At 31.8% G+C, this 17,211-nt stretch overlaps 2 protein-coding genes across 2 annotated transcripts; both read left to right on the forward strand.

The window, feature by feature from the left end:
- The first annotated feature begins 5,310 nt into the window (after positions 1-5,310).
- LOC127796322 (GRF1-interacting factor 1-like) lies at positions 5,311-9,754 on the forward strand. Its single transcript, XM_052328407.1, has 4 exons — positions 5,311-5,721; positions 7,404-7,480; positions 8,283-8,367; positions 9,150-9,754. The coding sequence occupies exons 1-4, from the start codon at positions 5,632-5,634 to the stop codon at positions 9,534-9,536; spliced, it is 639 nt and encodes a 212-aa protein (XP_052184367.1). The 5' UTR covers positions 5,311-5,631; the 3' UTR covers positions 9,537-9,754.
- A 3,851-nt stretch (positions 9,755-13,605) lies between these two features.
- On the forward strand, positions 13,606-16,683 carry LOC127796280 (pentatricopeptide repeat-containing protein At3g23020). Its single transcript, XM_052328347.1, has one exon. It carries the CDS (start codon positions 13,685-13,687, stop codon positions 16,256-16,258), a length of 2,574 nt encoding a protein of 857 aa, XP_052184307.1. The 5' UTR covers positions 13,606-13,684; the 3' UTR covers positions 16,259-16,683.
- The last annotated feature ends 528 nt before the right edge of the window (positions 16,684-17,211 follow it).

The following is a 17,211-nucleotide window of genomic DNA, read 5'->3' on the forward strand; positions in this document are numbered from 1 at the left end:
TTATGTTAATTTAATTTTTATATTTTGACATGAATAAAATATGATGTGTATTTTATTTTTTTATATAAAAATATGAGTTAAATTGATTTAAAAATGTAAATTAATAATGTAATTAAAATAATAAAAAATTTAGATTGTTATATAAACAAAATTAAAGTATAGAGCTTAAATTGATTAAAAAATTAAGTTTAATAGTGTAATTAAAATAATAAAAAATATTAAAGTACATAAATAAAAATATAAATTTACCCTAGTTTGGACTAATATTACTATAATTGTTTTTGGAGTAAATTATTAAGTAATATTTCCCGAAATGTGAGGGTAAAACTGCCATTCTCAGGGGGCGCTAGAGGAATGTCTGAAAATATGGAGTGAGATGTGCATTTTAACCAAAATTCTCCCCCCCAAAATATACCTTTCCTCTTATATTCTTTCTCGAGGAAAGGGCGACCGTCACAACGCTACATAATGCTCGGAGCCTCGAGAACCGATACGGAGACGAATCCCACTGTTAGAATTCTACGTGTAAACGACGCGCCTCTATTTTATGAAGACGTCCAAATCACCCGCGGAGAATGGCGCGTGAGATAAATTGCCCGCATACGTCAGCCTGATGGGCTGAGGTGGTGGGCCAGAAGCCCAACACGTATTATTTTCTTTTATGTTTGTTGTCGCTTCATATTATTTTGGGTCAAATTATTCATTTCTCAAGATTTATTTGAAAGGAAGATATTATATCTATAAATAATACTTATAAATTAATATAATATATAAAAAATATATAATAATTAATTTAAAAATAATAGTAATTTTATTATGACTTATTGTTAATTTTAAGTGAAACTGTTATAAATTTTATCAATTTGTAAGGGTTATTTATCGAATTTATTTGTAAATATAGAATTTTTGAATTTAGGTATTAGAAAAAATAAAAAAGAGTGGATAATTTTTGGTTTATTAAGACTATTTTACAAAAATCAAGTGCATTCCATTTGAAGTTAATTTTGAACAAAAATAATTTTAAATTAATTTAAGTTTTAAAAATACTATTTATACATCGAGGGTTACACCTTAGCCTATACATATGCGTACAAATGATTAAAACACTCCTCGTGCCTCTCAGTGAGGTGAGGCGACACAAGGCGGTAAGGCGTATAATAAAAATACCCCTCAGCCAAAGTGGTGAAACGATGCGAAATGATGAGATATGAAAAGTATTTTGATCATTTGTAAATATGTGTATAGACTAAGGTGTAATCCTCGATGTACAAGTAGCATAGTCATTTAAGTTTTGGTAAGGAGTGCTTTTCCTTGTTAAAGTGTATTTAATGTACATGTTTGTAATATCTAAACAAGTTTGTTAATTAATAATAAATGTATTATATTTTAAAATATTTTATTAATTAATAAAAGTATTCAAATACTGAAAACTAAGTACATTAAATTGAATTGTATTAGTTAAGTTTCAATAAATACATTTAGTAAATATAAATATATCGTATTTTTATAATATTTTATTAACTATCAAATTATTTTAAAAATAAAAAAATATATAGTTATTGAAACTTTGGAGGGCCAAAACTAAATTTTTGTCCCTCTACTTTCATGTTTTTTCGTGTGGTCGCCAGAGCATTTCATTATTTCGATTACATGTCTAAACTTATATTTTTAAATCACTTTAATCTTTATACTTTAATTTTTTTTTTTGTGTGCTAACTCAAACTTTTTATTATTTCGTTTATACCTATGGACTTGCAATTTCGAGTTGATTTAATCTCTATGATTTAACTTTTTTTGGGTGGTAAACTAAGTTTTTTATTATTTCGATTACACCTATAAACTTGTATTTTCGATTCAATTTAACTATTGTATTTTGATGTGAACAGAATGTGATACATATTTTATCATCTCACTTTACCTTTGATTTATAATTAGTGGATCACCCATTCGATGCATGGATATCGTAAAAATAAAAAAATTGTTAAAGTGAAAATTATATAATTTAGTAGTTACAATAAATGAAAATTACAATAAAAAAATAAAAAATAAATAAAATAATCATGTTACAATCATGAGAATACAACAAAAGGATTACAGATTTTAAAATATTTCCTTATATGCATTCAATGGTAGGTGAACAATTAAAAGCACATAACTCTATTCCGAAATCATATAAAAAATAAACCTAAATTAACACGTAATACAATAGGCAATGTGTAAAAAATACAAAAATTACACAATAACATGAAAAAAAAAAGAATAAACGATAACCAACCTGTTTATTCTGAAATATGCATTCAAGGGTAGACGTTTTTTTTTTTTTTTGGATTTTCACGTGTATTTGTCTCATATGTGCGTACCACACGAACTCTCAAGCCTTAATTTTTCTTAGTTGTATTCATATCACTCACTTGACAAAATAGTAGTGCTATGTTACACCAGAAGACCAAACTAGGTAAAAAAAATACGATTAAAATTTACTAAATAAAAATAAAGAATAAAAAAAATTTAAGAAGAAGAATCGAGGAAGGAGAAGGAGAAAATGGAAGAGTTGAACGGGAATGGAGAGGAAGAAGAGAGAGATATATTTGCTTTCTTTTATTAATTTTTCTTTCTTCAAATTCTCCTATTTCTTTCAATTTATCAAATCACATGTTACCATTAAGTTTCTCTTTTTTTCCACGCTTTGCCACCCAATTCAAATCTTACTCACTTAACATACTTTTCAAAACACAAATTTAATTTGCATTTAATTTCTCCAAGTCCAACATATAGCACATCTTCAAAGTAGACTAATGGGAAAAAGAAGAATTAAATAAATGACAATAATTAATTAAGTTGAAAAATAAAATTATGACATTTATAATTATAAAAAATAAATTAAAATTAATTAAATTGTATGTAAAATAAAGATAATTTAAATAATCAATTAATTATATAAATAATAATAATCAAATTTTTAAGGAAGCAAAAAAAAAATTAAAAAATAAAATTATAACATTTAAGTTATATATAAAATTATAAGAAAATTAATTTAAATTAATTAAACTATATATAAAATAAAGACAATTTAAATAATCAATTAATTATATAAATGATAATAATCAAATTTTCAAAATTGATTATCCATAACTTTACATATTTCTCCTAATAATCAATTATTACATTTAAGACATGTCAAATTTTTAAGAAAGTAACAAAAAAAATAAAGTTAAAAAATAAAATTATAATATTTAAATTATATATAAAATTATAACATTTAAAAATATAAAAATTAAATTTAAATTAATTAAACTATATATAAAATAAGAATAATTTAAATAATCAATTAATTATATAAATGATAATAATCAAATTTTCAAAATTAATTATCCATAACTTTACATATTTCTCCTCGCAGTCAATTACCACATTTAAGATAGGTTAAATTTTTAAGAAAGTTATAAAAAAATAAAGTTAAAAAATAAAATTATAATATTTAAATTATATATAAAATTATAACATTTAAAAATATAAAAAATAAGTTTAAATTAATTAAACTATATATAAAATAAGAATAATTTAAATAATCAATTAATTATATAAATGATAATAATCAAATTTTTAAAATTGATTATCCATACATGACTTTACATATTTCTCTTGACAATCAATTACCATATTTAACATAGATAAAATTTTTAAAAAGCAACAAAAAAAATAAATTAAGAAATAAAATTATAACATTTAAGTTATATATAAAATTATAAAATTTAAAATTATAATAAAATAAATTTAAATTAATTAAACTATATAAAATAAAGATAATTTAAATAATTAATTAATTATATAAATGATAATAATCAAATTTTCAAAATTAATTATACATACATGATTTTACATATTTCTCTTGTCAACCAATTATTACATTTAAGACATGTCATATTTTTAAGAAAGCAACAAACAAAAATAAAGTTAGAAAATAAAATTATAACATTTAAGTTATATATAAAATTATAATATTTAAAATTATAAAAAAATAAATTTAAAATAATTAAACTATATATAAAATAAAGATAATTTAAATAATTAATTAATTATATAAATAATAATAATCAAAATTTTAAAATTCATTATCCATATATGACCTTACATATTACTCATAACAATTAATTTACACATTTAAGACAGGTCACATTTTAAAAAAAACAATCAAAAAAATAAAGTTAAAAAATAAAATTATAACATTTAAGTTATATGTAAAATTATAACATTTAAAATTATAAAAAAATAAATTTAAATTAATTAAACTATATATAAAATAAAATAAAATAAAAAATTACTTGATAGTCAGTATTCGGCGATATTACCTGATATCTTAAGATTTCTCCCGATTTAAAAAAGTCTCATTTTTCTGTAATTTATTTTAATTAAAATTTTATGTTAATATTTAAAAATTAATAATATGGATTAGATATTGGCTCTTCATATACCAACATGTTTACACATTCTCTAAATACTATTCAGCCATAAAAAAATCATTTACATGTTCCAAGAACTACACGTTTTTCACAAATATAGACTTAATTAATAACCTATAAAAATTTTATTTTGGGTAAGTAAAAAAAATTATAAAAACATAATAAAATATCAATATAGTAACTGGAAATGAGCGGGAAAAAATTTGACAATTGTTTTGTTATAATATATATATAGATTTGTCTTCTCACTTTACTTTTTTTATCACATAAAAATATATAGATTAAATTAATTAAAAAATACAAATATAAAGATATAATCGAAATAATAAAAAATTTGAATTGCCATAAAAAAAAGGGTCAAAGTATAAATCTTAAATTAACTAAAAATTAAGTTTAAAAGTGTAATCAAAATAATAAAATATTAGAATAATTATAAAAAATATAAAGACAAAAATATAAATTTCACCAAGATAACTATTGTCCTAAACTTTTAAATTGTAGAAATGATTAGAATAATTTAAAAATAATTGGTATTCCACGGAACCATTTGGGTCTACTGGTGGCCTATATCTCTAGGGGTAGGGGATGAATAAATTATACAAGATAAGGAATGTGACCCTAAACCCTTAAATACCCCTGAAATATTAAATTTTAAAATATTTTAAATTCTAAATCCTAAGAGTTTTTTTATTTTATTTTATTATATTTAGATGAAATCTCATAAAAACTTGATATATTTGGCCCTAATGTTAGCATGACAATTTAGGAAGGTGTCCTTTGTTTTGTGGGACTAATAATAAAGGTGACTCCCAACTACCAAACATGCCCCAAAGTTACTCTTTCTCTCTCTCTAGCTCCAAAGTTACTCTCTCTCTCTCCTCCCTGCGAGTCTTTTATTCTCTCTCTCTCTCTGAGATTCTTTTATTATCTCTCTTAGTCATCTCTTACACATATACTGAGTGTACTGATAGCCTGCTGCAACTGGGACTGTCTCCAGCAGTGTGTAGTCTGTTTATTAGTAGACTACTCTCATATTCAGAGAGAGAGAGAGAGAGAGAGCTTGCACAGTTTCACTTGCAGTGCTGCTTTCTGGGCGCAGTGAGGACTGAGAAAGAAATATTAGAGAGAGAGAGAGGAGGCAGAGGAGGAGGCATATAAAAGAAAGGAAGGAATGCAGCAGCAGCAGCAGCACCTGATGCTGATGCAGCCCATGATGGCAGCCTACTATCCCTCCAACGTCACCACTGATCATATTCAACAGGTCTCTCTCCTCTTCCAAACCCCCTCTTTAGCTTTAATTCCTATGCCCTTTCACTGTTGTTTGCTGTCTTTCTTCCTACTGCTCGCTGTCCTGAAGAAAGGGTTTTAAGGGATTTCCAGGAGATTATCTCTGCTATTTCCTTGCTCTCTTTGTGGCTATTGCTTGGTTATTTGTTAATTAGTGGGAAGATGTTCAATATTTTGTTAATTGGTTTCATCTGATACTTGATTTGCCTTGCTGCCAGGCCAGGGTTTAAGGTGATGACCATAAAACTGTGCCCCTTTCTTGCTCTCTTTGGTCGCTACTTTATTTTTTTAGTAAAAAAAAAAAAATGTTTTTGTTAATAGGCTTTATTTGGTGGGCGTTGCTGCTTTGGATTGTACTTCTTGTTGATTTATGTATCTTACAAGCATGGTATATAGGGTTTTAGTTGATGGCCACAAAAGTGACAGTACTGCGCCCTTTTTGCAGTTATTTTTCTGATTATTTGTTAGTATAAAACAATTTGTTGATGGGTTTTTTTTGGGTAAATTGATGCTTTGTTGTACTGTAACCATAGTTGATCTATCTTCCTATCATTAAAGGTTTTTAGGGAATAAACAAAAAATGGAAGATTTTGAAGGTTGTGTAATGGGTACTAGTAAAATTGCTTATATGTGTGCATATGATATGGTCCTCTTATTTTTTTATGTCTCTGAACATCGGAAAATTGCGTGCTTAGGATTCTTGTTTTCTAATCTTGGTTGATTTATGAAGCGTTGTGTTTTTAATTTTTCAAATCCTTACTATTTGTCCGTCAATGTTGCTTCCACAGGCATGGCTTGGTATGCTTTGTAGCAAGATTTAGTGTCACATCTCTAGCTTAACACACAACTTAATCTAATAGCATCTTTGGACATAACAATGTTGATCGTGTTTCAAAATTCTTCGGGGTACAATAAATAGTTAAGATTTGCCTCAACAGATCCTATGGAAGTTGCTGGTTGCCATGTTTTCACTTTGTGCTGAAATTTTAAGTCTTCTTCGAATGCAAATGAAAATTTTAAGTCCTAACATGCTGTGTAACATGTTTTATCTAAAACATTTCGTGCCTGATGCATCAAATTTGTTAAAAAATCAATCCAAAAACATCTAGACATGCCAAGTTTATGAAAATTATCCTACTTGAGCTTATGAATATTTACTATGATACACTTGTCTGTTGGATCTCTTTGATTTATTTGGTTGTTCCGTCCAAAGTTCCTCATAGTGGCATGCCTGGTTTTTCGTTTTCACTTGGAACTTTATGTTAGCCTACCTCTCCTACAAAACTAAATGAAATTTGTTTGTCCTTACCATTGTGCATCTCTGAAATTCAAGGTAGTACCCATTTGATCAAACTGAGGAACTGAAAATTTCTGTCGTTTCTTGTACTAAATGGAGCAACGATCGATTGAATTTCTATAGCAACATTCATAGCATAAAGCTACAATTGCATTCTAATAAGTGATAATTACAGAGAGCTACAGTCATGTCTTTGCAGAAAGTTGAAACGGTTAATTGGATTAGAAAGAGTGTAAAATTAAGTTGAGGATTGAATAATCTGTAGGGAAGATAAAAGCTCTATACAATCACTTATCTCTACTTTTTTGGACAAGCTGAACAGCACCTTTGATTACTTAAGTGCTCCTTGCTTTGTGCAGTATCTTGATGAGAACAAGTCATTGATTCTTAAGATTGTTGAGAGCCAGAATTCAGGAAAACTGAGCGAGTGTGCAGAGTAAGAATTATTTGTTGTCCCCTATCTCTTCTCTTTAGCAACTTAATATGTAGTAACTTTGCATTACTTAGCTTTTCTTTTTATTTTCTGAATTCCTTATTCTTTCTTTACTCCTTCTGTTACATTATTTCTACTTCACTTGCCTTTGGTTCAGTGAAATGATCGCTGCTGGTCAATTACTTTGGATAGCTAATTCATTTCTGAAGATAACTTCTTAATTGGAATGGAATTTGATAAATTTCATTTTTTTTATGAAGATATGAAGATAAAGGTTCTGTTGTCTGTTTGCTAGGCATAGTTTAGCATTCTTAATTATCTACAAAGGGCGACCTAATCCCTGCATATTCTCGTTTCATTTCTCATATTGAGGCAAACTTGGTCTAATAGCAATATGTGACCTTGTTCAGAGTGAGTAAACCTTTTTAAATGGATATTAAGGTCTCTTCTTTATATGCTAATTATATGTCAAAAAGAGAAATATATATCAAGATCCTTTCACACTTCTTCCCCATTATATGAAATGTGGAAAATGACTTTTTTATTATTTTTTATATGAGTAGATGCGTGTAACCCAAAAAACAAAAAAAAGAACAAATTACAAGTGGTTCAATGTAAATACATAATCACATATTCATAGGACGTCGTGAAATCTGGTGCTGATATTGAACCCGCATGCAAGTCTGATAAGTATTTTTGCTTCTTTTCTTAATAATACGAATTTGGGATGTTTGGCATTCAAGGTTTTAATTTTGACTTTAAAACTGATATACTCTGCTTGTAATCCTTTCTGTGGTTATGTCAGGAACCAAGCAAGGCTTCAGCGAAACCTTATGTACCTAGCTGCCATTGCGGACTCTCAGCCTCAGCCATCAACCATGCATTCTCAGGTAAGCCGTTAGACAGGGGATAACACACTTTTGTGTTTTATTGCTTGGTCTGTGGCACATAATTTAAGTCAAAACAGATAGCTCAAAGTGATAAACTCACATTACAGTTCTCATAATCCTGTGGTCTTAATCCTTACTGGTTTGCTGCTCTTATTTCTATATTTCGTGCATTCCCCTTCACTGCTCTGTTACATTATTAGATTTCATCTTCAACTACAAATATAAAGACTTAATCCCACTATGTAGGGTTGGCTACAAGAATTTTAGTTTCTGGCCATTTCTATCCATGGCGATATCTTCTATTAGTCTGTACAACTTGTTATAATACCTAAGAGTCTCCCACTGTCATCTATAACTTTTATCAAGTACTAGTTCTATTTCATCCACTCTCATCATAGGAATCTGTATTGATCTTCTCTTATGGCCAAACCATTTTAATCTTGTTTCACGCATCTTATCTTCAATAAAAGTCACGCCAACCTTGTTACAAATAAAATCATAACTAATTTTATCCTTTCTTACATGACCACACATCCATCTTAGCATCCTCTTCCCCGTTATGCTCAAAGTTTGCATGTGTTAGTGTTTTACTGTCCAACATTTTGTGCCATAGAACAAAAGCAGATGAAGGCAAAAGCAGGCTAGTTAACAATATATTCAACCTTTTGTTATGACTAACTTTTCCTACATGTTACTAGTCTCAAAAGCAGACTAGTTAAACTGAAATTCTCAATACCACTCTCCATATAACCCCTGATGCATCCTTCCTGAATGTCCTCTAGTTCCCTCCCAGTGGGAGTTTACAGCTGGGAGCTCACTACATGCAGCACCAACAAGCTCACCAGATGACGGCACAGTCCCTTATGGCTGCACGAACCCCTACGTTGTACAGCCAACAGCAGTTCTCGGCTCTGCAACAGCAGCAGGCCTTGCACGGCCAGCTGGGCATCAGTTCCAGTGGAAGCATCGGGCTTCACATGCTTCAGAGCGAAGGTAATAGTTCTGGAAACACTGCAGCAGTTGGAGCTGGAGGGTACCTGGATTTTGGCCGTGGCATTGCTGCAGATGGAAGCAAGCAAGACAGTGGATCTGCTGAAGGGCAGGGGAGGAGCTCGGGGGGCCATGGTGGCGAAGCGCTTTACTTGAAGTCTGGCGAAGATGGTAACTGAGTGGTGGAAGGATGTTGGCCTAGTGATAGGTTTGACATATGATCGTTCGAACATCTATGGAAGTTTAGACGGTGAAAAACTAACCGTGTAGTTGACTTGTTATCCAATTCACCAACTGAGGATTACTTTGAACCTCTTGTTTTGTTCCAAACTAAAACACAATGCATCTTATGGTTTAGTATATTGTGAATTGGTTAACTTTGTTACTGTTTGTCAGCTACACTGCATCAATGCTTTGTGTTTTGACTGTACTTGAATCACCTATTTTAGTACCCTTCTTGTAGAGATCTTCAGTTTTCTCCAAAGCCCCTGGCTGTTCACCAGATTCTGGTTTTCTAGAACAGATTGGTTGTGTTCTTTGGGGCCCTGTGGTGAAAATGTATTGTTTGGATGACTTGTTTGATGTTGAGACTGAACCGGTCCATGCCCCCACCCGTCCTTTTTTCTATCAGTAAGAATTTACTACCCTCCGGGTGTGCGTTGTGTAAACTTACCCAATTGTCTTCAATCCGACTTTACTAAAAATGGGTGACTGAATTTATATTTTTGTCTCTATACGTTTATTTTATATGATTATTTAATTTTTTTTCTTATTTTAATTATATTTATGGATTTATATTTTTAAATTAATTTAATCTTTATACTTTGATATTTTTTTGTGTGATAACTAAAATTTTTTATTATTTCAATTACATATCGAGATCTATATTTTCAAGTTAATTTAATTATGTATTTTAACATGAAGAGAATGTGATGTGTATTTTATTATTTTCTTACTTTATATATATATATATATTGTATACATAAAATCATATGGGTTAAATTGATTCAAAAATACAGATTTATAGGTGTAATTGAAACAATAAAAAATTTAAATTATCGTAAAAAAATGTAAAAGTATAAGGTTTAAATTAATTCAAAAATCAAGTTCAAATGTATAGTTAAAATAACAAAAAATTTAAGTAATATCGTAAAACAAACATAAAAATATAAGAACAAAAATATATATTTGACAAAAGACAGCTAAGAGCTACATTCATTATGTTGTTGTCTTTTAAGTTCTTGACTACAAGTTTCTAATCTCAAAATTTGCTTTGGAAAGACATGTTTTTGGTTTATTAGCTTGTGCATAGGGTGAAAAATGCTAATCTATTATCATTCTAATTGGTTTTTTTAAATAAAAATATTTTTTTTTCACTGAATGTATATCTAATTTGCACCTAAAAATGACTTTTCCTCAATTCTTTCATTGAATGATTAATGATAAATATAAATAAGATACATTAAGAGTATTTGTAAAGATATATTTAATACACTTTGTTTTTAAGATAGTTGATAATAAATATATCGTATTTTGAAATATTTTACCTTTATTCCAAAGCAAAGTGCATTAAATGCACCTTAACAATTGTTTCCGACAATAGGGTAATGCTAACCATTGTTATAATTTAATAAATACATGTTATTTTTAGACAAGATGCAATTATTGTATCTTATTTTTAACATTGGTCAAACTCATATTTTTTTTCATAAACTTTACATGAAAAGTCTATTATTTCCTAAACTTTAAATCTGACTTATTAAATACTTAATTTTTATAATTTATACAAGAATGAAGCTAGGATTTTTTAATTGGGGGGTTTCATTTTTTTTTTTTTCAGACCGGTGATTTGCTATTATCACATAGGCTTGGTTTTCCTTGGGCTTTCTTAAAAATAAGGCCAAAATGTTAGATTAGATTGTTTAAAAGAAAAAGATCAGCAGAGGAGGCAATAAATTTGGGGTTGGGGTTGGGGTTGGGCTGAGGTGGGGCTTGGAAAAACTTTATTATGTTTTCATGCTAAAAAGTCTATTTTTTAAAAAAATTGGGGGGGGACCTCCCTTGCCTATGGGCTAGATATGCCCATGAATTTATACCTATTGACTACCTAATGTGGCTTAAAATAATGTGTAAATTATATACAAGGTGAGCTAAAAAGAAGAACAGAAGAAGAACCAACCAAGTCGATCATTTCTTTTGCCTTCCCCTTTGTTTTTGGCCATTGTCTTTGCTCCTATCTCTCAATTTCCCATTGACACGAATGGAAAAATCGAGTCTCCTGTCAGTTGTTGTCGTCTCAACCAATCCCAACCCTTCCCCTTTGGTATAACTAGCAACTCGTGAATCATGACCAACCCATCCTTCACATTCTTTGATTGGCAACTCAAGATCAACCCACATTTCCCTTTTCACTTTGCTTTGACTTGTAAGTCACGACCGACCAACTATTCCTTATCCTCTTTGCTTCGACTAGTAACCTGTGAGTCATTATTGACATACCTTTCCCCTTTTATTTTGCTTTGACTGGCAATTCACGACTGACCTACCCTTCCCCATCCTCTTTGCTCCAATTGGCAATCCATAATCTATCTATTAGTGAGTTTGTAATTAAGCGACTGCTAGGCATAGTATTTTGTTATTTTGTTTTCACATGTTTAGTAGCACATTTATTACAGACTCATGATGACTACATAATTAGGAGTCAATATGTGTAAATTATAAACATTAAGTATTTAATAGGTTAGATTTGAAGTTGAGGGGTGATAGATTTTTTATGTAAAGTTTAAGAGGGAAAATATGAGTTTAGCTTTTTTAACATTTAAACAATTTTATTAACTAATGATAAATGCATTGTTTTTAGAACTATTTAATCAACCAGTAAAATTATATAAATATTAAAAATAAATACAATAAATATATATTATAAAATGTATCTATTAATATTTCACCATTACCCTTAATATTAATAATGTACCATAAATAGCTAATATTTAAAATATGGTGAAATGGCAGCTAAGATTAGACGTTATTTTAGTTTCGTTTAGTTTAAGGCTTAATACATTTTTTAGTTCCTGGACTAATTAAAAAAGTGGTTTTAAGGATATCAACTAAATTGTACCCACTATTCATTCCTGAACAAAATAATTTTATACACTTTTAGTCCCTGATTTAACCAACGTTAACTGAGACTTTAACTTTGCCTCGTCATGCTGTCACGTCATTATCACGTCATCACGACTTAATATATTTTTTAGTCACTGGACTAATAAAAAAAAATAACTTTAAAGATATCAACTAAATTGTACACACTATTCATTTCTGGACAATATAATTTTATACACTTTTAGTCCTTGACTTAACTGAGATGTTAACTTTATCTTGTCACGTTGTCACATCACTCATAATATCCACGTCTATTGTCTATATTTTTATATAAAAAAAAAAAAAAACGTGTCCATAGTTGGGCTCCCTAACCACGGCCATGGGAAGGCTGGGTTCCTTGACCCAGCTGTGGCTAGGACCAGGAACCTAGGGGTCTTGCGACTGGCCGCCATGGCCGTCAATTGTTGGGGGTCGGGGAACCCCAAAACCTTGGTCCCCAACCCTCAATCTTTCCTTGACTGCTGGGTTTAGGGTCTTCGACCCCCAATCGTTCCAAGGCGACCAACAATGGCTGAATCGACAATGGGTACAGAGGCAAGAGCGGTCTAGAACAAGGAGAGAGGGAGATGAGGGGAAAATGGCTTCCTATGGCTGCCGGCAACCATGGCTAGGTGTGTGTAGAAGTTGTTGTTTTTTTTTTTTTTATAAAAATATGGACAATAGACATGGATATTATGAGTGACGTGATTGCATAATGAGGTAAAGTTAACATCTCAATTAATATCGGTTAAACCAATGACTAAAAGTGTATAAAATTATTTTGTCTAAAAATAAATAGTGAACACAATTTAGTTGATGTCTTCAAAACCATTTTTGTATTAGTTTAGGGACTAAAAAATGCATTAAGCTGTGGTGACGTGGCAGTGCTGAAGAGTGACGTGTTAGTGACGTGGCAGCGTGACGAGGCAAAGTTAACGTTTCAGTTAACATCAGTTAAACTAGAAATTAAAAGTGTATAAAATTATTTTATCCAAAAATAAATAGTAAGCATAATTTACTTGATATCCTTAAAGCTATTTTTTTGATTAGTCTAATGACTAAAATATGCATTTAAGTCTTTAGTTTAACGTTGGGATCATATGACGTGTCACTTCTGTTCTTCTCGATAGAATCTAAAAGCGGTCCACTTGGAAGAAAGCCGCGTCGTATTGAATCGTGAGGAAAGATGTTGGTGAATCTCCAGCATATCGATACCAACTGCTTCCAGATTCTGAATTCCGTCAAGGCCTCATCAAGCGCCGGAGTTTCCGTTTCTCCGGCGGACAGAAGAGTCGAACCCATCAAGCACCGCCGAGGGCGCCAAGTTCTCGACAGTCCCAGTGGCGACGTGAAGAAATTCAAGAGGGTATATAAGCAGAGGACTCGTCCATTTCAGGAATCTAGCTCAAACCCTAATGATTTTGTGGAGAGATCAGATGGTATAATTGGCAATAAGAGGGGTCTTGGGGTTAAATTGACGCCAAGGAGTGGGATCGGCGTGGTGGAGAAGACGCAAGCCAGGTGTTCGACGAAATGGCTACGTTACGGAGGGTGCATTCCAGCAATCTTGGAGGCGCTGGAGAGGGTTGCGGATTTGGACGAGGCGTTGAGGCCGTGGGAAGAGAGTCTTAGTAACAAGGAGAGGACTATCATTTTGAAGGAACAATTGAGTTGGGAACGGGCGTTGGAGATATTTGAGTGGTTCAAGAGAAAAGGTTGTTACGAGTTGAATGTGATTCATTATAACATAATGCTTAGGATTCTCGGCAAGGCGCAGAGATGGAGCTTAGTTGAGAGTCTGTGGGATGAGATGGGGAGAAGAGGGATTCTGCCCATAAATTCGACTTATGGTACACTAATTGATGTTTATAGCAAAGGTGGGCTTGGGGACCAAGCGCTTCGGTGGTTGGAATTGATGAACAAACAAGGGATGGAACCCGATGAGGTGACCATGGGGATTGTGGTTCAAATGTACAAGAAGGCCGGGCAATTTGAAAAGGCCGAGCAGTTTTTCAAGAAGTGGCATTCGGGTAGGCCTTCTCTCATTGAGGGCAGAAATAACAAGGCAACTGTGCCCGCTACCATCAATGGGAATTCTCAAGGACCTTTTTGTTTAAGCTCATACACGTATAATACCTTGATAGATACGTTTGGCAAGGCTGGGCAGCTTAAAGAAGCATCTCAAACATTTGCTCAGATGCTAAGGGACGGGATTGTGCCAAACACAGTGACTTTCAATACAATGATGCACGTTTGCGGTAACAATGGGCAGCTTGATGAAGTGACCAAGCTAATGAAGAAAATGGAAGAGCTCCATTGCCCACCTGATACTAGAACGTATAATATTCTTATTTCTCTCCATGCTAAGCATGATGATATTAAGATGGCTGCAGAATATTTCGCAAAGATGAAGGAGGTCTCTATTGAACCAGATCTTGTGAGTTTCCGCACCCTCTTGTATGCTTTCTCAATAAGGCGCATGGTTAGTGAAGCCGAAAGCCTCATTTTGGAGATGGATGAAAGAGGTCTTCAGGTTGATGAATTCACCCAATCAGCCTTGACTAGAATGTATATAGAGGCTGACATGCTAGATAAAGCGTGGTTATGGTTCAAGAGGTTTCACCTAGAAGGGAATAATATGAGCTCCGAGTGCTACGCTGCCAACATTGATGCATTTGGGGAGCGTGGGCATGTTTCCGAAGCTGAGAGAGCTTTCATGAGTTGCCTAGAGGGTAGAAAACCTAGTGTCCTCGAATTCAACGTGATGATTAAAGCTTATGGGCTCAACAAGAAATATGACAGGGCGTGTCAGTTATTTGATAGCATGGACAAATATGATGTACTTCCAGATAAATGCAGTTATAATTCTCTCATCCAAATGCTAGCCAATGCCGATCTGCCACAGTTAGCAGTGTTCTATGTGAGGGAAATGCAGAAGGCAGAATTGGTTACTGATTGCATCCCGTACTGTGCAGTCATCTCAAGCTTTGTGAAGTTAGGTAATTTGGAAATGGCAGAGGGAGTATATAGAGAAATGGTTGGATTTGATGTGCCACCTGATGTCGTTGTTTTCGGTGTACTGATAAATGCATTTGCCGAGACTGGAAGTGTAGCAGAAGCTCTGCGTTATTTTGACAAAATGAGAGAATCAGGAATACCCATGAATCCTGTGATATGCAACTCCTTGATTAAGCTCTATACCAAAGTTGGATACTTGAAAGCAGCAGAGGAGACATATAGAATGCTCGAATCATTTGAGACGGGTCCTAATGTATATTCTTCAAATTGTATGATCGATCTTTACAGCAAGCAATCTATGGCCAAACAATCAGAATATATCTTTGAGACCCTCAGGAAAAAAGGAGACGCGAATGAGTTTTCGTATGCTATGATGCTATGCATGTACAAGAGACTTGGGAGGTCCGGGGAAGCGATTCAGATTGCAAAACAGATGAGGGAACTGAACCTAGTGTCCGATTTGTTGAGTTACAATCATGTTCTTGAGCTGTATGCATCAGATGGGAGGTTCAAGGAGGCAGTCGAAGCTTTCAAAGAGATGATAAACTCATCTGTTCAGCCCGACAATTCAACATTCAAATCACTTGGAGTTGTTCTAATGAAATGTGGAGTTCCACATCAGGCTGTTGGCAACTTAGAACTAACAAGGAAGAAGAATGCTCTGAGTGGGTTGCAGGCATGGCTTTCAACTCTCTCTTCTGTGGTTTTTGTAGATTACAGTGAAACTGATGATGATGCTTGATCTCTGGGATACAGTTCCTTTGAGTTGGACAATTCAAGCTGAAGCAGTGTAAATGTAGGTCTCAAATGGATGCAATGCTACCTCTCCCTGGTGCTTATATACTGCAACCATCTTTTGTTTGATTAGGGATATGTACAAGCAAATATTGCTCTTGGTCAGGCCATCATGATTCAAGAGCAGCTCTGTGAGTATTTCTCCTTTTAATTCCATGGAACGATGTATAATATATTTTTGGGTAAATTGATCGAATGACACCTCCTGAATTTTTAAATTTGCCCAATTAGTCTTTAATTTTTTTTTTTAATTCGTCCCTAAAATTTGACCCTTTAGGAGGTGTCATGACTAGTTTTGAATCATTTAGGTGTTGTTTTACTTTTGTATACTTAGTTTTGATGATGAAAAATAATATTTTACTTAATTCCTAAGTCATGAATCAAGGTTGTGGTTTTCAATATAAATCAATTTCAATATCAAGTATTACTTTGTGAGAATGAAAATTAAATGAATTTCAAGTATCGAGATTTTAAAGTTATATTTTTCTAAGTTTGGAAGGTTAGCACTTTATAAGGAGACATATATGAAAATGTTTTCTTTTTAAAAAACTAACTTCGGGTAATTCAATAGCTAATATTCATTAGTGATAAAATGATTTTTAACGAATTTTTCAAAAAATAGAAAGTGTATATCTTGGAGGTGGTAAAATCGCAAAATTCTAAGTTTGTTCTAAAACTCAAATTCTACTTTCTTATTCTTATAGATTTTGATTTTTTAGATATTTTTATTGAATTCAAATGGGGGATACTTTCTTATTTACATTTATGTATTAAAGTAAATGGAAGGTAAAATATAAATTAAACAAAATGAGGATATTTACTTAAACTAAAGAAATGTAAATATGTGGTGATGTTTTGTATCAATCAAGTGTGCTTCTACATGTTATCTGTTAAGTTTTC

This window comes from Diospyros lotus, chromosome 3, assembly GCF_014633365.1.
Source record: "Diospyros lotus cultivar Yz01 chromosome 3, ASM1463336v1, whole genome shotgun sequence".
Lineage (NCBI taxonomy): Eukaryota > Viridiplantae > Streptophyta > Magnoliopsida > Ericales > Ebenaceae > Diospyros > Diospyros lotus.